At 35.3% G+C, this 22,725-nt stretch overlaps 1 protein-coding gene and 1 long non-coding RNA gene across 5 annotated transcripts; one reads left to right on the top strand and one right to left on the bottom strand.

The window, feature by feature from the left end:
• Nucleotides 1-816: 816 nt before the first annotated feature.
• LOC135221103 (uncharacterized) lies at nucleotides 817-21,604 on the bottom strand. The gene is made up of 3 exons (XR_010315876.1): nucleotides 21,518-21,604; nucleotides 2,750-3,146; nucleotides 817-2,424 (listed from the first exon to the last, which is right to left on the bottom strand). It is a non-coding gene; the product is annotated as an uncharacterized LOC135221103 (long non-coding RNA).
• On the top strand, nucleotides 10,022-18,802 carry LOC135221100 (gamma-butyrobetaine dioxygenase-like). 4 transcript variants are annotated; one of them, XM_064258905.1, is made up of 10 exons: nucleotides 10,022-10,133; nucleotides 13,456-13,530; nucleotides 14,198-14,318; nucleotides 14,658-14,845; nucleotides 15,427-15,558; nucleotides 15,668-15,861; nucleotides 16,094-16,199; nucleotides 16,362-16,576; nucleotides 16,889-17,046; nucleotides 18,628-18,802. In XM_064258905.1, the coding sequence occupies exons 2-10, from the start codon at nucleotides 13,468-13,470 to the stop codon at nucleotides 18,786-18,788; spliced, it is 1,338 nt and encodes a 445-aa protein (XP_064114975.1). In that variant the 5' UTR covers nucleotides 10,022-10,133; nucleotides 13,456-13,467; the 3' UTR covers nucleotides 18,789-18,802. The 4 variants fall into 4 exon arrangements, with proteins under 4 accessions (XP_064114975.1, XP_064114977.1, XP_064114978.1 ...); XM_064258907.1 differs by having other exon boundaries at nucleotides 10,058-10,079; XM_064258908.1 differs by lacking the exon at nucleotides 10,022-10,133 and adding an exon at nucleotides 10,408-10,535.
• Nucleotides 21,605-22,725: the final 1,121 nt, after the last annotated feature.

Below are 22,725 nucleotides of genomic sequence, written 5' to 3'. Positions count from 1 at the left end.
AATGGTCTGCTATAAATGGTAAGCCTTATAAGTAATTTATAGTGGGGTTAATTGAAAATTGAGATTACCAAATTTCTTTTGACTTGACACCAAAACTTAATATTCTTTGAACATTTTATTTTGGCCGCTCAAAAAATATTCAACGATGTTAAGGCCTGTCCACACGAGCGGGCGTGATCGGCATGCTCCGGGGTTGACGGGCAAATTCTGGCGGGCTCACCCATGAATGTTGTCCACACGGTGAGGAGATGGAGAGATGGGCGTGCCCGACGATTCCAGCAGTCTTCAGTGCGGTACGATAAACATGGTGCCTACCGCAAAGAAGAAGATAGTGTAGCATGGTAATTGCTTTGTGTGTGATGAAAAAGACGAAAAAAAAGAGAATATGGTGCAAAGAATGGCTCGGTAAAAGAAATGCATGGTTAACGTACGTCTGCCAGGGTCGAAGCCCAAGCCATGGGGCACCACCATGGTGATTTTGCTACAAGACCCATCGGGCAATTTGACGGTTTGCCCGTCAAGTGTGCCCATTAGAGGGAAGTCTGCCGATCAGGCCCGATCGTGTGGATAGGCCTTTACTCTAGTCTGCATATAAAGGATTGGATGATCCAACCCTCATATGCATAGACTGCAGAGTAACAGTTCAAATATTTTGTGTGGATGTCGAAAATATAATTGACTAAATAGTATACAATTCTGGTGGAAAATAAAAAAAAAACTGATCTCCATTTTCATTTAACCCAATTAAATATTAAAAAATCGGTAATCTATTGAATAAAATTAAGGTTGAGATTTTACTTATTAAACTGCCACATTTTAATATTTTATGAGCAAAATGAAAACTGATTTTGACAAATTCTTTGATTTGTCAACACAACTTTATATTCATTTACATTTTGGACACTTTCACAAGTAGGCTGTTAATCAAATATCCATGGATTAAACAAGACACCAATTCTAAGATTAGTCAAAAATACTTGCAGAATATATATAACACCTAATGCAGACTTCTTTGACAAGAAAAACCAGGTCAATGTATATGTATAATGCTTGTAACATACAAAAATGGACCACAAGATGCTATTCAGATAAAGGGAGTGACTAGTTAAGCCCTTTCCACACGAGGGGCGAAGACATGATGGGCTCTGATTTGCCTGTAATAGGCTTTTCAACAGTGTTAGTAGGTCAAACAATCCAAGGGAGGCAGTAGTCACAGGCAGGCGAACCTATGACTTGACCACACTTAAGATTCCCAGCAACTCTCAAAATTGCTAAGTGTCTGCCCGCCGTGCATTTGCCCCTCGTGGAAGGGGCTTTAGAAACCTAACTTGAAAGTCACAAAATCGATGATCTCAACAATATGAAACGACACAACCTCACAGTAGAGAGTGCCCCAATGTACTTCACATGAACTGTTGGCATTACTGTACTATACATAGTTTGTGGTGTCCATTTAGTCATTAGCTGAACCAACTTTTATAGCCTTTTACTTTACCTCCATTCTGCTTCCTTTATCAATCTTCTCCCCAAACATTCCAACTTCCCATTCTAAAGTACCAAATGGCTGAAAGTGCCCCAGTGCCTGGCTTTATAGCTGAATTTTCATGAATCGTCATGAAAACAGCATCCAAGGTACAAAGGGGAGGCATCCCAATAAAAGTTACACTACTTGATTCCCTGAAAGCAAGGAAACTTCATTGAAGATGTTTAAAACAAGAATGGGAAAAAATTGCCATGACATTTGAATGACACAGAGCTGTAACCCTGTACTGTCTTCCAATGTGAAAATTGCTCAAAATACAGACTTGGAGAAAAAATGCAGCACTGATATCGTTACAATTAATAATTACCTTACATATAAACCAAAATTAAAATCTCACCAGCTCTAAACCTGTCAATGAAAGCTAACTAGTAAAACTTGGCAGATCAATTATAACATATAGTATAGATCAACTGTTCTGTTCTGGACTACAGAATCCAAATTCTGTGGCAAGTTTGAACTTAAAAAGGTTCTACAATGCAATTATATATGTAGAATGGTCACTATACTTTTTGTATCGAGTCTCGCACAAGAAAAGGCAACACTTCGAATTATTTTAACTGCAAATCTAGTCTGGGAAGAGCTGACTGCAGAGGAGGATCTGATTTATTAGAAATTTCATACAACATTCTGGGTCTGAATGTATCCACCCTGGTCTTGTCATATGTACCATTGAATTGCAAGCAAACACTAACTCGAGTGGGTACATTTGTTGCAGAATCAACAACAGAATTCTTAAAACTAAACACAAGGTGGAGCACTATAAGCAAAGCTGGCTCCCAATGAGATCTCTGCAACCTTGTCTCGAAGAATGGCACTGCCAGTAAATGATGAGTGGCACTGTTAAACTACAGATGACAGCACACAATAGGGAAATCACGAATCTGCAAAGCAGGTAACATTGTAATACATAAGACAACAAAGGGAAAGCTTAAATAGCTGATCAATGCTTAAATGGAAAAATGCAAATACTATAAGACATATATCAAAATATTGAATAAATGGTAAGTTACTTGAGTACTGTAGGCATGACCAACAAAGATTTTAAGAACACTTACAAATGAATTCAAAAGATGTCACTAATGCACAGAAAATAGGATCATGGGAATAAGAGAACCGGTGGAACAAGGAATGAGTGCGAGGAATAGTAGGTGAAGGCCGATAATCAACTTCCAGTTCAATTACCTTAAGTCTGTGGATAAGACTTACGTAATGTTGAGGCTGGGCATCAGAGGGAGGACTGTGTCGCTTGGAGTTCTTCACCAACGAACAAAATGGAAGAGTGCTCTAGATTCCACGTTGGGCAGCGCTCAGGTACTTCAAGGGGGTGTCAGCGATAGGATGTCAAGGCAGAGTCCTGGTTCTAGACAGTACAGTAGAAGTCTAAACGAGTCGTTATGATCTTCACCAAGACAGCAGTAAACTAGGGATGGGCTAAGGTGAAATGCCTCATCATGAGGCTAGGGAGAAATGCAATTTGATAAGGCACACCGGCCCATATCTGTGATCAGCTCGTGTGTTGCTGGAAGTCATGTTCTCTAACGTCTGTAAAAAAAGGGGCGACATCTCCCGCTCCTTTGGTCTCGCTGCTAATCCCGGTAGGTACCTGAAAAGGTCATTGAAAGCTGACAGAGAAGGGTATGGAGGCATGGCCACCGCTAATTAGGGTCAAGAGGATTTGGGCTTGTGGGCAGAGATGCATGTGTGAGGCACTACGTAAACAAGGATAATGGGGGCGAGGTCAGGTCATGGAGACCACATGTGAGGGTGTGAAACTTAACGAATTTTAGGGCCATGATCCCTTCAAATGACTTTCGTAATATTTGACCGGGGAATTGGAACAATGGTTTCGAGGGGGTGCGGTCCCTGAAGTCTCCTACCTTCGCAAGTCGTTATTGGCTTAAGGCAGGTATCTTAATTGGATTTGGAAGCAGTGATGGCCGTGACAGGTGTTTGACAGGTAATAAACAAAAAATGACATTTTTGCAAGGATGGTGGCCCGGTAATGTTTTTGTACTCGAAAAATCGTTGAGGCAAAAGGAGCAGTCGATTAATTATAGTTAAAAACATCTCAAAAGTCAAAACAACACTTTTTGCTTGTATTTGTATGTTTCCCAAAATCAATCCCTCTATTTTTTCCATGTTTTAAAAGCAAAAAAAAAAATCAAAAGAATTGTCACAATATATATATATATATATATATATATATATATATATACATTATATATCTATATATATATATTATATATTAATATATATATATATATATATATATATTATCTAATATATATATATATATATATATATATATATATAATATTATATATATATATATTGCTATGATTTTCGCATATTTGACGATACTGTATAATGTACCTTCGCCCAGCCTCGATTTTGGATTTCTTGCTTCAAAATCACTTGCAATTTTTTAAAAGGAACAAAAAGCTATCGCAAAGCACTATCTCAAACTACGCCAAATAGGTGACTTGTATATGAGTAAACAATAACCTGAATATGGCAATAATTCTTAATGCAAATTTATTCTCTCACTTTTACTGTGGCATCGAAAATACCTCAAGATAATACTTTACAATCAGTAGCCGTTCCATTCAATGGGAAAACAAAAATAACTACGGTATCATTTAGGATACTGAGAGAATTAAAAAAAACAGCTAAGGTATCATTTAGTATACTAAGAGAATTACACGACTGCTCTAACTGGTATTGATAATAATAACATTTCACACTCTAACTGGTGTTGATAGTAACAATATTTCATGCTCTAAATGGTGTTGATAATAACAATATTTCATGCTCTAAATGGTGTTAATAATAACAATATTTCATGCTCTAACTGATGTTGATAGTAACAATATTTCATGCTCTAACTGGTGTCGATAATAACAATATTTCATGCTCTAACTGATGTTGATAGTAACAATATTTCATGCTCTAACTGGTATTGATAATGACAATATTTCATGCTCTGACTGGTGTTGATAATAACAATATTTCATGCTCTAAATGGTGTTGATAATAACAATATTTCATGCTGTAAATGGTGTTGATAATAACAATATTTCATGCTCTAACTGATGTTGATAGTAACAATATTTCAATATTTCATGCTCTAAATGGTGTCGATAATAACAATATTTCATGCTCTAACTGATGTTGATAGTAACAATATTTCATGCTCTAACTGGTGTTGATAATAACAATATTTCATGCTCTAAATGGCGTTGATAATAACAATATTTCATGCTCTAACTGGTGTTGATAATAACAATATTTCATGCTCTAAATGGCGTTGATAATAACAATATTTCATGCTGTAAATGGTGTTGATAATAACAATATTTCATGCTCTAACTGATGTTGATATTAACAATATTTCATGCTCTAACTGGTGTTGATAATGACAATATTTCATGCTTTAACTGGTGTTGATAATAACAATATTTCATGATCTAACTGATGTTGATAGTAACAATATTTATGCCTAAATGGTGTTGAATAATGACAATATTTCATGCTTTAACTGGTGTTGATAATAACAATATTTCATGATCTAACTGATGTTGATAGTAACAATATTTCATGCTCTAACTGGTGTTGATAATAACAATATTTCATGCGCTCACTGGTGTTGATAATGACAATATTTCATGCTCTAACTGATGTTGATATCAACAATATTTCATGCTCTAACTGATGTTGATATCAACAATATTTCATGCTCTAACTGATGTTGATATTAACAATATTTCATGCTCTAACTGGTGTCGATAATAACAATATTTTATGCTCTAACTGATGTTGATATTAACAATATTTCATGCTCTAACTGGTGTCGATAATAACAATATTTCATGCTCTAACTGATGTTGATATTAACAATATATCATGCTCTAACTGGTGTTGATAATGACAATATTTCATGCTCTAACTGGTGTTGATAATAACAATATTTCATGCTCTAACTGATGTTGATATTAACAATATTTTGTGCTCTAACTGGTGTTGATAATAACAATATTTCATGCTCTAACTGGTGTTGATAATAACAATATTTCATGCTCTAACTGGTGTTGATAATAACAATATTTCATGCTCTAACTGGTGTTGATAATAACAATATTTCTATGCCTCTAAATGGTGTTGATAATTAACAATATTGCAATGCCTTAACTGATGTTGATAATAAAAATAGTTTCGATGCTCTAAACTGGTGTTGATAATAACAATATTTCTATGCTCTAACTGGGATGGATAACAACAATATTTCACTCTAACGGTTGTTGCATAAATAAAATATTTTCAATGCTCTAACAGGTGGTCTTGATAAATAAACAATATTTTCATGCTCCTTAAACTGGTGGGCTTGATGAAATAACCTAACAATTTCTTTTCATGTTTTTTTTCATTCACAATAATGTAACCTTGATATTCATTGATTAATTTTCCAATCTTTGTTAATATTCTTTTCCAATCCACACCATCTAATTTTTTCATTAATTGCTTGTTTCATTTGGTCTCTTACTTTAATCAATTCTTTTGTTAATCATAATCTATTTTTTCCATGTTTTCTTTTTTCACGTATTTTCAATACTTAACATGCATAATTTTTTCAATATAAATGTGGATATTTGATTATTTTGTTTCATATTTTTTTATTTTAAACTTATAATAATGAATTTCTCATAATTTTCATTCACAAATTTGTATTCATTATTTGCTCACTGATGTTTGATAATAAAAATAGTTTCATGCTCTAACTGGTGTTGATAATAAACAACATTTCATGCTCTAACTGGTGATGAAACAAACAACAATTTTCCATGCCTAACTAAACTGGTTTGATAATGACAATATTTCATGCTCTAACTGGTATTGATAATAACAATATTTCATGCTCTAACTGATGTTGATATTAACAATATTTTATGCTCTAACTGGTGTGGATAACAAGAATATTTCATGCTCTAACTCGTGTTGATATTAACAATGTATCATAAACTGATAATGAAACCGACTATAACTCGTAAGTTCAAGCTCTGAGAATAAGCACAGATGTAGATAACCAATGACATAATGCAGACCTACACAAGTGGTTGGAAAGGTCCCTTAATTCTCAAAATGATAAGCATTTTTCTCTGATTATACGTAACATCGGTTGACATAACTTTTTATATCAAATCCTTTAGTACGTGACGAACATTTTTTTATAGATACACACGTAATTTAAGTTTACCTGGGCTAAATTGCTCAATTACAAGAAATTGCTTATAGCCATTTCATGAACTGGGAGGTTTAATGAGGCACGTCATTCGGAATAAACTATAAACTAAATTGAGTTCACACACACACACACACACGCAAAACTTTGAGATGTATGTAATACAAAGCATTAGCTAGTACCCTGAAAAAAAAAAAAAAAAACTGACAACGATCTGCATTTCACCCCATTATGTTTGTTTGTTTGTATGGTGTTTTTACGTTGCATGGAATCAGTGGTTCTTCGGTAACGGGACCAACGGCTTTATGTGACTTCCGAACCACATCGAGAGTGCTTCTATCACCAGAAATACACATATCTAACCCCCCCTCTCAGTGGAATGCCCGAGAATCGAACTCGCGGCCACCGAGGTGGCAGGCCAAGACCATACCGATCACACCACTGATTTTACCCCACTATGAATCCTTATATAGGAAAAAAAAAACCTTTTTTTGAAATAAAAATTCACAAGTCCAAGGTAAAGAAAATGGGAAGTATCTAAATTCATTTTGTAGGTACTACCACTTAGCAATGCTGTTCTCGGCTTTAGAGTAAACATTGCAAATATGTGTTACACACTTGGTGCAATAAAAGGAATGAAAGAAGTTGTAGCTACGGGCAGAAGGAACGCTGCAAAGACCCTTTCGTAATGATGCCTACAGTGCACCACGTGAAATGCGCTGATGGCACTACTTCCCTACGGGATACATACATGTTTTCATGATTTTAAGTATAGGTGTGACATTACCCTGTAACGTCACAGGTTTTGTGAGGTCCTATTTTCTCTGAAATACCAAATGCAAGATAAAGGTCTCCCGGCGTAGTTTAAGGAATGCGCTTAATTTATAGAAAATTAAGGCTAAAGGGAAAGCACTGGGACCTATGAGGTCATTTAACGCTGAAATGAAAATTAAGAGCAAAACGTCTGAAGGTGTAACAGGAGGAAAACCTCGAAGCAGTTGCAATATAAAACAATTGGAAAAAGAAACCCACAAGATTACTGAGTATGACTTGTCTACTTGTAAGTATTTACATTAATATTTTGTATAACTTGTTTTTACTCGTAAGTAATTACATTGATATTTTAAGAAATATATTATGCAAATACTTATAAGTAAACAAGTTATACTCAGTAACCATGTGGGTTTCTTTTTTTATCTGGAAAAGAAAACTTAATTTGTTCGGTTTATGAAACTATTGTTAGGAGAGGGTGGAAACTATGATGAAAGAAAGAATATGAATGGAAGTAAAGTAAAAATCATCTTTTCAATTACCACTTTATTTCTGTTTCTCCACTAAAGAATTAAATATTTCAATATTACGGTGATCTCCCTATATATTGAAGGGCCTCTCTGAATACCCATGTTGATGTTTCGAAGAAAACTCAATTCTGAATATTTCAGAATATGCGGTTTCCAATAAACCTATATGGCATATTTCAAGAGGATAAAACAACTCAAACAATCTAACTATCTACAAAATACTACTACTATTACTACTACTAATAATAATAATAAATGAATAAACAAATAAATAAATAAATAAATAAGGGGGGATGGCTCCGTTTATTGACAAGTGGACGAATCATACCAGAAATTCATGAGACTACAAAATATGTGACGAAGCAACCTTTATGCATGATATTACCTACAAGGAAGTCAGTCTTATGCAACAACATTCTACAAGGTAAACGGGCTGAAAATGGTTCCTATATACCCAGCCCAATTTAAGAACAACAGCGGAGGTGCCCATGTGCACTAGCAACAAAAACGACGAGGTGTAGAACTGGTTGAAGAAGTAGATCATATCCTGAAAACGACACTATTTGAGCTAAATGCAAACTACTCCCTGTAACATGGTACTATTGTATACAAAAAATGCGCAAGATGTTTCGTTTATTAATAAGACCAACAAATTATTTTTTTAAATTCAAATACATAACATTCATAATAAACTTGTCCAAGTAACAGTTGGACAACGTTATATGTTATGAGAATTAAAATTGAAATATAGGATTTTGGCTACAGGCCTAGGCGCTGTGACCTATGAGGTCATTCAGCGCTAAAATTAAAACTGAGAGTTGAAGATTACAAAGGTGTAACGTGACGAAAACCTCGGAATTGCACTACGAAATAGCTGTTGGAAAACGGTGGAAAGAAAGAGAATATGAAAAGAAGTACAGTAAAAGGAATGAAAGGGGTTGAAGCTAGGGGCCGATGGGACGCTACAAAGAACCTCAAGTAATGCCTATAGTGCTGTTGTGTTTCATAATGCAAATGAACGGTTGGAAATTACATAATGAAATTATATGAAAATGGAAAACTTATAAAAAAAATTGATCTGAGTCTTAAAACAAATTGGTGAAAAATACAGGAGATTAATCATTATTTCAACCAAGTTTCAGAAATGAAAAAAGGCAAACTTTACACTGAAAATCAGCCACAACACTTCATAGCAAAAATATCAGGTATACCGTATATATTTCAATATCCTTGCTTCGATTTTTACCGCTATCTAAATGATGAATTTACTGCTGAAAATGAAACACTTCGGGTTTTCGTGAATAATAATAATAGCCTTTTTATATCCAAAAGTCTTCTGAATGGGGATTTTTATATCCCAAAGTCTTCTGAATGGTAAGGTCAAAAAGGCGTGGCGACAATTCCGAAAACCTTACGTTCAAGACACTCATGCACAGCGCAGGCATTAGGGCAGCTGTAGTACTACCTTAGTTACATAATTTGCATCAGTTAAATCATAAATGCTACACTACGGTACTTAGACATGTATCTGGTTAAACTTTACCTCGTAAGAGATTAACTAAATGTGTAACATGCAGTCACATTAATAACCATTCACCACTCATGGGTTATCACGTAAAAGGATAAAGAGGAAAAAATATTCTTATCGCGGTTTCCCTGCTCAAGCCATCTGGAATTTCACCGCATAAATGCTTATTCGTAAAGACGTGCATCTACCGTCCACGGCGACTCTCGTGTATCTAGATTGTGCATGTTACTGTTTGTATTTTGTATACTCCATTATTATGAATATTATTATTAACTAGGATCTGTCTTCTGCATCTCTTCAAACAGAGGACTCGATTTCCAAGTTGCCAAGTCGCCTATTGAAACCTCTCCCGTGTTTGTGTATCGGCCTTGAGAGCGTCAACACAAACACGCCGTTTCGTACTCTGTGCCAAGTTGCCATTTGCCAACGGACAGTACGGACTTGTTAGTCGACTTAAACTCTTAATCCCCAGTATGCATCTGTCTTGGGTGAAGTGACGACCTGCGTTTCCGTGCTAATAATCAGGTTTTTATGTTATGTTAAACATTCGCCACAGTAAAGAATTGTAGTGTTATGGTTTTCAATAAGAAAATGTTTTACACGCCGCCAGTGACATCTCTGCGATTGCAGCTTTAAGCTACCGATGTTGAATCTAAGGCTTCCTTTCAGTCATACAACAATCGTTATCGTGCGTTCAGCACACCACTCTAGGGGAAAACGGGAAATGTTCGTTTGATTTGTACACATAGGCTACAGTACGTTAATATTTTGAATGAAGTAACCAAACTCCAAGAATCTGCCGATCACACCAGCAGCCGTTGCATTGAAAACATGATTCCCCGAATCGAAAAGGACGCAAAATTAGGAGACCAGCTTTTTTTTTTTTCACATCATCTTGTGTATTTACATAACGAACTGTTTTAGAAAGTAAGCCATTACTTGTAGCATAATAAATAACCAATGCTTCATTTCATCTTTCTCCCGAACCCCTCAAAAGTGAACACTTATTTATATAGGTACAATTGATTTCTTATGGAAGAAAAGTCATACCCGGTGCAACATCTTTCAAAAACAAAATATGCTTGATAATTTGATTCCTCCATTCGTCCGCTCTATTTTAAATAATATTAATAATAATAATAATAATTAGCTGATCTTTAGTATGATATTACTTCGACTTCAAACTATAATAAAACATTTTTTTTTAACAAGTGTGTGAATTATGGAGAAATGGGTGGCTCCAGAGTCAAGACGTGACAGCGATCTCTGCCACATTACACACTAACTTCTGAACCGTGGATGAAGATCCAACTCTCTCTCTCTCCTGGAAGTAGAGTCCCTCCCTTCTTTTTAAAATCTTTTTCCCCTACCCAGTCATAACAAGTTTCTTCTTTCCACCGTAAGAAATTGATTGTACCTATAAATAAGTGTTCACTTTTGAGGGAGCTGGAGGAAGGTTAAATCAATCATTTGTGTAAGCGTTTAAAAGAAAGCTAGACAAAATCATTTAGGACATTGTGAATGAACAGTAAAACCTGTTCCTAGGGAGATAAGTGAGCACACTTTGTCTCCTAGGATGGACTAACAAGTCTTTTGAGACATCCTGGTCCTTGTAACTCCTAGCAAATCCAAATCGGTACCTTTTTTACTCTCCTTCTACTTATCTCCCCATTTAACATCCACATTTCAATCCTTGTACAACTTCAAACCTGGGCTTCCAGAAGTATTCGAATTCCCCGGCCACCGCCCCTCCCCCCACCTCCCTTCTTTTTTTTTTCTTTTTTTGTCTCCCGTCTGTTAATTTCCTTCCTCCACTTATTCAGATTCACTCCTTCTCTCATCTACATACATCTGCAATATTTTCTCCCAGCCACCTGTGGGACTATGACTCTTCCTTCTTCTACCGTCCATACTAACATTCATTAGCCCTTCTTTCTGGTTTCTATTTACCCTCATAACCTAATCCTCATTCACATTTAAACTCTAGTTCCCCTCTCAGGTAGAAACTTCCAAACACTTTCACCAGTCCCTGCAATTTCTCTTCACTAGGCTATCCCCAGTCAGTATCATTCAGAAACACCAGCCATTCCACACTCCATTCACTTTAAAAGCAAACCAGTCACTCTCCTGGCTACAAACTCAACGCGTTCTTTACTTCCATCCCAATGGTATCTTACGGGTCTTAGCAACTTGACTAAAATATACATCTCTCAACTCTTACAATATTTAACTCTGCTTCTCTCCTTCCTCCACATTCACCAAATTATCAAAACTAAATTTTGTCACGACCCAGGATTGTGTTCTCTCCTGAAAGCATCTTCCCATTGGCATCTCTTTCAAGGCTCTATCTACAGAAACTTCCTTCTAAAATAATTTACACTTCATTAAATCTTTCATTACCCATCCCCACCCACGTTTTATGATTGCATTTTTTTTCTCTTTAATCTCGCCGTCTTGAACAACCTATATCTCTTTCAAGGTTCATTTGGTCACGAATCTATCTACAGAAACTTCCCTCTAAAATAATTTACACTTCCTTAAATATTTATTAACCATCCACACCCAAAACCCACTTTTCATGATATGCATACTTTTTGAATCTCACCGTCTTGAACAACCACACTATCAATCCTCCTGTATTCCTGCCACGATATCCCATTCTGTTTAGCTATTCATTCGTTTTCTGCTTCAAAACAATAATGTGTAAGAAACTCTACCTTCCTAAAAAAAATTCATGCACATGGGAGCATATAATTAATAGAAGCAATCTATAAAGGAAAGGGAATATACTCGTAACTTTTCGTAGCTTCAAATAGCGGCAACGAACAACGAATATGGTTGAAATCTAGACGATTACCAGCGATCTAATTTGTTCGTATGTTCTACGTCATCTCATTAGTATTAACCATTGAAGTATTTTCTAGTTTAATTAACTAAAATCACTATTTCTCAAATATCCCAATTGCAAGGTTTTTGGCCAATTCCCAACACAGATTAAGGGATTCCCAGTAATGTCATATTTGCTGCCTATTCGAACAACTTCTCCTCAGATTACAACGTTCCCACGCTGTGACATTCGATTTCGCTTTAACCTTGGGGCAGTCTGATTTTTCCCATCAACAATAAGGTCCATTTATCATGACACTTTTCAGAAAATTAAAACATCTGAAGTAGAATTTCATACGCTGCCATAAATATGAATAATCGATGTGCGTTTTCATACATTAATTCTAGGCGGTTAAAGACAGGTATTTGTAGTTACACGATCCACCATAATGTATCGACTTTACACAGCATGACCTGTATCCGGGTATCATTATTACCAAACCTACTTCTATATTTCGTATAATGTATGGATGTATTTGTAAACCTGCATTATTTATGCATATCCAGTGCGATATCTTTGTTCGTGGTAAACAATTTTGCTCCTGTAAATATCGAAAAGGCCAGATGATTTCATACAAAAACAAACAAAAAATACAACGTTATTGACAATTCAAAGTGTGAACAATACCTAGAATGAAATACATGCTGATTTCACTGGCCCCAAAAATAAGGAATCTTATCATCATAGAATTACAATGCTCTTCATCACAAATAAAAACGGGTTCTTCCAAAGGGGAAATAACAATGAAATAAGGATGGAATAGAAACGAAATATTAACTACTTGAAATAACCAGGTAAAAATATTGACATCAACATCGGTTCGAAAATGTTAGAAAAACAATAACAAGGAGAATGAAAGTGTTATAAATAGGATTCACACATATATATATATATATATATATCTATATATATTATATATATATATATATATATATATATATATATATATATAATTTTCAGAGACACCCAAAGATGGCTCTCTTAAATCAACGGAATTTGAGATGTTTATCATCTGCGCTGAAACTGTCCATACAGGTAAGACACTTATCATTTGTCACCTTTTCCTAGGATAACGTTCTTTCTTTCTGTGTACAGGTAGTCTCTCATCAATTCGTGTGTGTGTGTGTGTGTGTGAGAGAGAGAGAGAGAGAGAGAGAGAGAGAGAGAGAGAGAGAGAGAGAGAGAGAGAGAGAGACTGAACAAGCACAGTAATGGGAAGCAAAGTTGGCTCACCCAAGTCAGTAAATTCGCAGTCTGCCTATGAATAATAATAAATACACGTATGAATGAAAAACAAACTGACCAAGTCACTGGAATGTTTTAATTGGTTCCCTACAGACTTGCTAATATTTGTATGTGAGAGAGAAGATGGAGACCTTACTATGAGCAATTCTTGCTATGCTACTGTTCAATATTTAAGCTACTACTCCTACTACTGCTACTGTATCCAATCAATCGACTGTCTTCTGAATGTGCAACAAGTATATTATAATGACGGTCCAATGGTTTTTTCAATGCCATTGCACTGAAAACCCATGCCTAAAATTGAAAAAGAAAATCAACGAACATAAAACAGAACGAAATAAGTAACTAACCAACAATAAAAACCTTTTAAAGTTTTCGGAAACCATGAACGTTTAACCCTGAAATTACATTTCATATTTAGAGCTGAAGATCACGCTGGTCCACTTTTTTTTTCCAGACACAACATTCGGTACCACCCATACCAAGAAGGTTCTTTACTCTAAATAAATCAACGAGAGTTTCATACGAGGTCTCTGCACAAAGTCAGCCAGCCGTAGGAAGTAAGCAAACCTCTCCAGGTAAGATTAACAAAATATCAATTGTCTACTTAGCAATTTTTGTAAGAACCACCCTTGTTAATGACCCATATGGTGTGTTCCCTAGACCTGCAAGAAAAATGTATATAATTTGAAAATTGAATGACACGATTTATTTATATTTTTGCAATTTAATGGCAACATTTATATTTAATATCATCATCCTCCACCAATGCTGATTCGTAGGTTCTAGATTAGTCTGGCCAACACAGGCCCTTGGTAAGGTGCCCAAGGGTATAATGGGTATAGTGGAGACCCCTGAACTCTAACAAACAAGAAATACATAGATGAATCTCCAGTTTTATTTTTTCTAACACGAAGGGATAACTTCAGCAACGAATGACAATGACTTCTTAAGAGTGAAGTTTAGCGATGGAACCACAGGAGACTTCCCTTACTGCTGGCTAAGAGACAACTGCCAATGCCCTCGATGCTACGACCACAAATCTTTCACCCGACGTCTAGTTCTGGATGACTGGAGTGATGAAGATCGGCCTTTGGATGTGCAAGTAAGTCAAGAGATGGATCACGAAGATATGAGGTTGGAACTCCCCTTACTGCCACTTTCAATGGTTCTGACAGCGTTACCTTTTACAACTGACTAATTTGCAATACTAAATATGACTTCACAAAATTAAACGAATATGATTTAATATTGCTCATATCCTAAAATAAGTGCTAACTAATGAAAAATGGTTCTTAAAAAACTACTACCATATGTACTATTTCCCATGGAAAATGTATAACATTATGTGTATGCCATTAGGCTAAAAAAAACTACAAGTGCCCTTTAAATACTATAAGGCTTGTGACAAATACATTATTATCAATTTTGACGAATAAGCTAAGTATTTCAAGTCAGGTCTGTCATGTCCCACCTTGCACCCTTTCCTCCATCTTTTTTTTTTCTTGGGTCTTAAGCTGCCTGTCTTGTGGTCTAAACATAAATGAATATGGCTTGAATTTTTTGGAGCAATTAAATCTTGTGTGTTGCACTGCATCCAGGTACAATCACCTTTAAACCTTGTTAACTACTGTTCATATAATTCGATCAAACTAACAATATGATCATTTCTGAATAATTCCACAGGTGGATAAAGGTGGTGTCATGATTAGCTGGGACAGCGGACACATAAGCCACTTTGAGCAAAGGTGGTTGCAAGAACGCTCCTTCAATAGCACATCGAGGTCTAAAAAGAGACACGACTTGGCTCTAGAAAAGGTAACTGCATTTCAAAGTCTTTCATCAAAGTTTCTATAAACTTGTCTATACTAGTGTGAACAAGATGCTGACGAAAATTACATATTATTAGTATTTCTTAATTTTACAGGAACTTTGGGGTCCGGATGTAAACATTCAAGCGTTTGATTATCATGCCATTTTGTCCGATGACAAGGCGCTCCTGGATTGGCTGGTAGTTATGGAGAAGATGGGGATCTCTGTAGTTCAAAATACACCCAAAAAACCCAAAGCCTCTTTTGAGATTGTTAATAAAGTAGGATTCATCAAACCAACACACTATGGGTGAGTTGTTCTAAAGGCCTGTCCACACTAGGAAAACATTGTTTGCAAACAATGTTTCCTAGTGTGGACAGCCCTTTACAGAAAGAAGAGAATTGTGAAAAACAATCATGACATATATATAACTGTATGTATAGTACATATTTCTTACATCTATGAACAAAGTCTCATATCATTTGCTCAAAACTCAAAATTTTAATTACGTATTTATTTCATCTTAATACTAAATCATCAGGATACATTATCCCATACGCAACAAGGTCGCGGCAAACAGCCTCGCCTACACAGATAACAAGTTGGGAATGCATAATGACCTGCCTTACTATGAATACGTCCCAGGGGTAAGTTGTCCGTTCAGATTTGAAAAAGACCCATTTAACTAGCATAAGTAAATGTTTTCTAATTACTTCTGCTGTTAGAGAACTACACTGTCATCTTATTCAGAAGATTATGTGTTACTTCTAACTGGCATAGTTTTAAATCACGTTTTACATCATTGACAGATCATATTCTTGCACTGCATTACTCAGTTCGCGGGTCCTGGTGGAGAAAACGATTTAGCGGATGGGTTCTGGGTGGCTAAGTACTTGAAAGAACATCATCCTGAAGAATACAACATCCTTACAGAGACCCCTGTTTACTTCTGGAATAAGGGTTCAGCTCTAGTAGAACAGGAAACCACCCAGTTTCATAAGCTGCTCAACATACCAATGATTGTGTTTGTATAAGTTTTCTACTACTTTCAATTTAAAATCTGTTTCTGAGGAGTAGAGTTGATGGATGTATGCACAAGGAGGGGTGATAATGTTGGGAGTGTAGACTTTGAATACTGTCCTAATAATCTTTACTACCTTATATATATACAATCTAATGAAGACATAAATGTACATATACCTCCATTTGAGTCTTAATTTTTCTAGCTTCATATACGGAATTTTACAACATTCCACTGGATAATATTTTCTTTCAGAATTGGATAAAATTTAGAAACTTTGGAATTCTTTACAAGACTTTCAACATTACATTTCAGTTTAAATCGAGATGGAAAAGTGATCAGAGTTAATAATTCCCAACTACGAGACTCATTCTTGGATGTACCAGCTGAAAAAGTGAAGTCATGGTATAAAGCTCTCCGACTTTACAACAAAATTATGTACCAAGAGGCAACCAGATTTAAGCTACAGGATGGTAAGCATTTTTGAAGGCTCTTCATACATAATAAATGAAATTCCATACGTAAGGGATTAGCATACCCTAACAACTATGGCTTTACTTGCTGACAATTATCATTCTTGACTATGTTTTAATTCAAATATTCTGGTTGGTTTGGCCATTTTGTTACAACCTGTCAATTCATCACGCCAATGAGGATATTTCACATTAGATGCTACAATGCATGATTCATTTTACACTAAGATCCTTAGTTATCACTCTATTATCATGATAACAGTTACAAGGAAAACAGCAAGACACTGTAAATTCTTTAATGTTATTTAAAATACAGCTGGGAGAAACATATAACCAAGTATAGTTGGTAAGGGCATGTCAGCCACACTGACATCTGCCTTTTTTGGCAGATACTTTGCTATAATAGTATAAAATCGTAGCAACTTAATAAATATTGTGTTCCCTTCTCAATGAAATATGGAGTGAAGAATAATGGGAATTTTGATGATAACATTCATGATGAAAATTCATACCTCATAAAACTATGATAAGCTGATTTATTTAACAAAGCAACATACTTTGGAGTAAATGGACAAGGTTTTCCACTCATTTTAAACAGGAGATAAAAAGGAAAAAAATGGCCCAACTCTAGACTTCCTATTGCAGAATGAAATCAATGGAATCGGCTCCCTTGGTAACGACAAAACTACATCATAAGCTTTTATGTCTCAAACCGAAAACTCAGTAGTTTCAACATATTCATATTTTACAGGTTACAGTGACTGAGCACATCAGTAAACCCTTGTTTGCAGCCACAAAGTACCAATGAAAATGTGATATTTGCCATAAATCCAGTACCCCTCCACCACAATACAAAGGAATAAAACCAGGAAAGTGTGATAACTTTAGCTACCTCTACTGCCACTACTGTTATCATGAATGACTATACATACTCTCATATAGAGCAAACTCTCATATAGAGCAATTCACACACAAGCAAAGAAAAACCAGATCTCATCATAGATGTGTTGTTTGTTCTTTTATATTCAAGTACTGGCATCATACAACAGATGGTGTGGCCCTAGTTTTGCAGTAGATGACAAGTGAATGCAAAAACTCATATAAAACTAACAAGAGAAAAAGTCTTGTCATGAAGTCTTTATTTAGCTAAAGACACAACTAAAACTATAACATACTATACTCTGTTTTTTTCCATCTGTCCATCCGCCTGTGGTGTTTCCGTATGGTAACACTGCGTCCTGGGCTTTAGATAGTTACATTCAGCTGACATTCAACAATAATAATAATAATACCCTATTTCGAATATTAATGGTGTACTTCGCATACAGTAAATTATTAAAACACTTTTCAGTTGCAAATGTACATCCAGATATCCTTTTATTTACCTAAAACTTGCACATACCGTAACTATTTAAAGCCCGGGACGCAGTGTTACCATACAAAAACACCACAGGCGGATGGACAGATGAAAAAAAAACAGAGTATAGTAATTTGGGTACTTTGTGTTTATGCTTTAAAAGCTTGTCTCATAGAAGTTAAACACTGAGTAAAAATAATATTGAAGAATTTTCTATTTTGCAGGGGAAACCCTTGTGATGGACAACACACGACTCCTTCACGGTAGAACAGCTTATGATGGAGCACTGGGAGAGCGTTATATGGACCAGGTCTACCTGGACTGGGATGAGGCTTTGTCAAAAAGGAGAGTGTTACAAGAAAAATATGATATCTACCACAAATAAAAATAATGCATACATTTACTACCTTTTCCTTTCCTGATTGCGGATGTTCCTTTAAAATAATGAGCTGTAGATATCTATCTGTGTAAACTAAAGTGCACTGAATTTTTCAAAACTTTCAATCTCAGATTATGCAATGGTTACTAGCTTTTGAGATTGATGATTACTGTAACACATGCAAAAAAATTTTATTTTTAAAAAATCACTCTGTGACCTGATTAAACATCCTAATAATAGCATGAGGTACATTTGGCTGTAGTACTAATAACCTACTATGAGATTCAAAGCCTCTGTAACACGGTTTTTTGGACTTTGCTCATTATCAAAGCATCGGATGTTGCTGAAAGTTGACATATGTATATTTTACAACCACACACAAATTTTGTCAGCATTATCAACAACCTAAACTAGATAGTTTTAATTTTTATAGAGTAAAAATTATCTAGCCGACGCCATGGCCAATGATTACGAGCCAAGAGTCGAAAAACATTCATTACTTAAGCAAGGTAAACACCGTTTTACGAAATGTTGCCCCGCCCATCCGCCAGACAGAAACTTCATTCACTTTGTTCCATCGGCTCTGAAACCCATAGCAGTCAAGAATGGCTAACAGGATTTGGAATTTTCCCCGTGGTTGCAAAACTGCATTTGTCTTACGACTTGTAACTTTATACAGTCGAGAGAAAGCCCGTGGCCATACTTACTATAGCCTGAATAGGTAGTTATTCAGTTTATTCTTTAAATCCAATGTTTATGGTCTGATTTGTATTTAGCGTAAGGTGATTATAATGCTTGTAATGTCATTCAGGATTTTGAACATTTCCATTAACTATTCACTATGCCACCAAGAGAGAGAGGAAGAGAGAGATTGTATGTAATCAGCCTTTGTATAACTATTTTTGTTAAAATAAGATTTTTATCCAAAGTAAATACAAGCTTATATGTGCTAAAATCTCCAGCAGACCAACAGATCATCCGATATTTTTTCTTCTTCTTCTTCTTTAGGCCGTACGACGTGTTGGATATAAAGACTTTATGAATGGCGGAACGATACATAGATGTGGGTGGGGTGCTAGCGTAGCGATACTACTGTAGTGATAGCAGTAATATACATGAATTAAACGTTTAGGCCAACTGCTGGGATCCTTGAGGATCATTTAGCATTTCTTACAACTGCTCGAGAAATGAGTTTTTATAGCCAGAAGTTAAATTTTCTAATCCAACAATGCCCATGATAGCCTTCAGTGTTATCCTGAATTATAAGAGGCCAAAGTGGGTGGAGCCTCGTGAAGTCATCATTCTGACGATAATTATTGGTGAAGGTTTAAAGCCAAAATACGGTACCAGCTATTTTTTTTCCAGTAAATAGGTAGATAGCCAATAAATAAAAATTGCTTGACACTGGATATAGCAGTTATCAAATCAAGCTTGTCTACTATGTTTTTGAAAGTTACCAACTATTCCCTACATCTTGTCAATCTGATTGTGACCTATAAAGTAGACTGTAATTTCTTTTAGAAACTTATTTTGGGAGTTAGACTAATAATCGAAGTGTTTTTGTATTTATTAACATATTTTGTTGGTTTGTTCATTATGACAATTATCAGTGGAGAGGCCTCAGAGTTCATAAAGGTGTACTGCTTTGCTTGTATTTAAATTTGTATGTCATTGTTGCCAGAGGTCTAGCCTTCGTTATGTATAGCCAATCATCCATCGAGAAAGAGGGAAGAAATGCTGTCATAAGTTACGTAACGAGTGCGTTCGAAACCTTTAACCTTTTCTCTGAGTAAGTTGGCCCGTCTTCAAAAAAAGTCTCTTTTACAATATAAGTACCAAGTTTATTCAACCTACGTAATGCAGAATACAGTCAAAATTTATGTGTAGATATAATGTGTATTCTGAATAAGCGTTATATTTATGAAATGGATAGATAAAAAGTTATTGCGAAAAAACCGTGTTACAGAGGTCCTGAATCTCATAGTAAGCTACCTTGCTGCACATCCAAGTACAGTAAAGTGGGCCCCCGTATTTGTGCTGTCCGGATTCGCGGACTCACGCATTCGCTGATTTCTCTCTGGACCATATCCACCCATTATTCGCGGGAAATTTGCGCATTCGGGGTTTAACCTAAACATCATGAAGACAACTGCACATTAATTTGACATATTATGGCTCTCTTATTCTTGATAGTATGACCATTTTAACAAATTTCCTATACTATTCCTTTTAATTTAGGACCCCTCATCCTGGCCCCAGGAACCATGGTTTCGAACGAACTTGAAACTACACAACATATGCAAGCTTTAGCATGTGATTTGTCATTTTAAACTAACTTAACCTATTTTCACTATTTTGTAACCATATCTCCTTTAGAAAAAGTATGATCACCATCTGAATAAACTTGAATCTCTATTATGCAAGATGTTTTGTGTTGAAATTGATAGCGTGATTATAATGCAAATGCTTACAGTTTACCATAGACATACAAATATTTAGACAAGCTTGTTTGGACTTTTCAACACAGGTGCACTTCTGGGATTGAACCCTCTACCTTATACATTGTATCTCCCATGAATTACATTAGTAGTTGTAGATAGAGAGAGAGAGCCTTAGCTCTACCATATACAAAATTGCTCAGCCCAGCACAATAAAGTCAAAACATGTGAAGAAAGTCTGTACATACTTCATGGACATACTACCTAACAACTGGGAAATGAGCTTAAAGTACTTACTCATATGGGCTCCATCATTATCCTCTTCCTATTTTCATGCTCTTCATATTGCTCTTCATACTGAATCAATGAGATTACAATTTTTTTTTTTAAATCTGTAAATAGAAATACAAATTTTATATGTATATACATACATTATCACCTATCAGTATTTACAAAAATTAACCTTATATTTTGGAATATAAAATGTTTGAGTAGTCAAATGTTATACTTTGAAAAAAGAAAAAAAGTAAATTTTGTCATAAACTTATTAATAATAAAAATGACATTTTTATAATAAAATAAAGTTTCATACATATATATATAGATATTATATATATATATATATATATATATCTATATATAGATATATATATATTATACTTACAAGTCATAATTACATAGTTATAGTTTCCACTTGTACAGGAGATCAAATTCAAAATTTCCTCGGGTAGCGCTTCAACATACATTGCGGTGGAAGGCCACATCCTGGAAGATGTAGGGTGGGGTGGGGTAATGCCGTACCATTAGTGGAAAAATATTTAGTAAAAATCAGGTTTCGGCCAGATTGAGTAAAGTGTGTCTATAAAAAAAATTCAAGAAATGTGCCATCTATGGTATCCACGTGAATTGTTAAAAATACTGGCAAATACAATTTTTAGATTTTCAAAATTTTTTTTTACTTCGTATGGAGTTTTCCCATGGTTGGGTAACACCGTACAGGGGAACACCATACTAAGATTTGTTTACCTACCTATAATTGTATGCTAAAGGTGTGAAGGGGTTTGAAATGGCTAAGATTACTTTAAATGTATGTGTTTAGCTTATTAATGGGTGAAATGAAGGAAATTCATGCAAATTTACATTTATTGTACAAAAATATATATTAAAATATATACATTCTTTGTACAGATTATTTACATCTTATCCTACCGCATATTGAAGGAGTTAAGTGGAAGGGAGACCTTTATTAGGGTTTCCTGCCTCTGGGTGCAGCTCTTCACAGTGGTCAGGACACCTAACATCTTCAACTGCAGGGAACGAAAACTTGTCCTTTGGAGACAAAGAAAGACTTCATGCGGAGGAAGGACACCTCGTATTTCCCTTCCTTAATATTTATCATCTTACAAACAAAATGAACACTTTTACATGTTTATCATTCCCTGTTTCACGTGTGGCTCTTATTTCAAATTGCAATCACCCACTTTTCAACTTGTTATTCCAAGTGT

Source organism: Macrobrachium nipponense, chromosome 2 (assembly GCF_015104395.2).
Source record: "Macrobrachium nipponense isolate FS-2020 chromosome 2, ASM1510439v2, whole genome shotgun sequence".
In the NCBI taxonomy this organism is placed as follows: Eukaryota; Metazoa; Arthropoda; class Malacostraca; order Decapoda; family Palaemonidae; genus Macrobrachium; species Macrobrachium nipponense.
The sequence above is the reverse complement of the archived record's forward strand: the minus strand, read 5'-3'. Positions and strand labels throughout refer to the sequence as shown.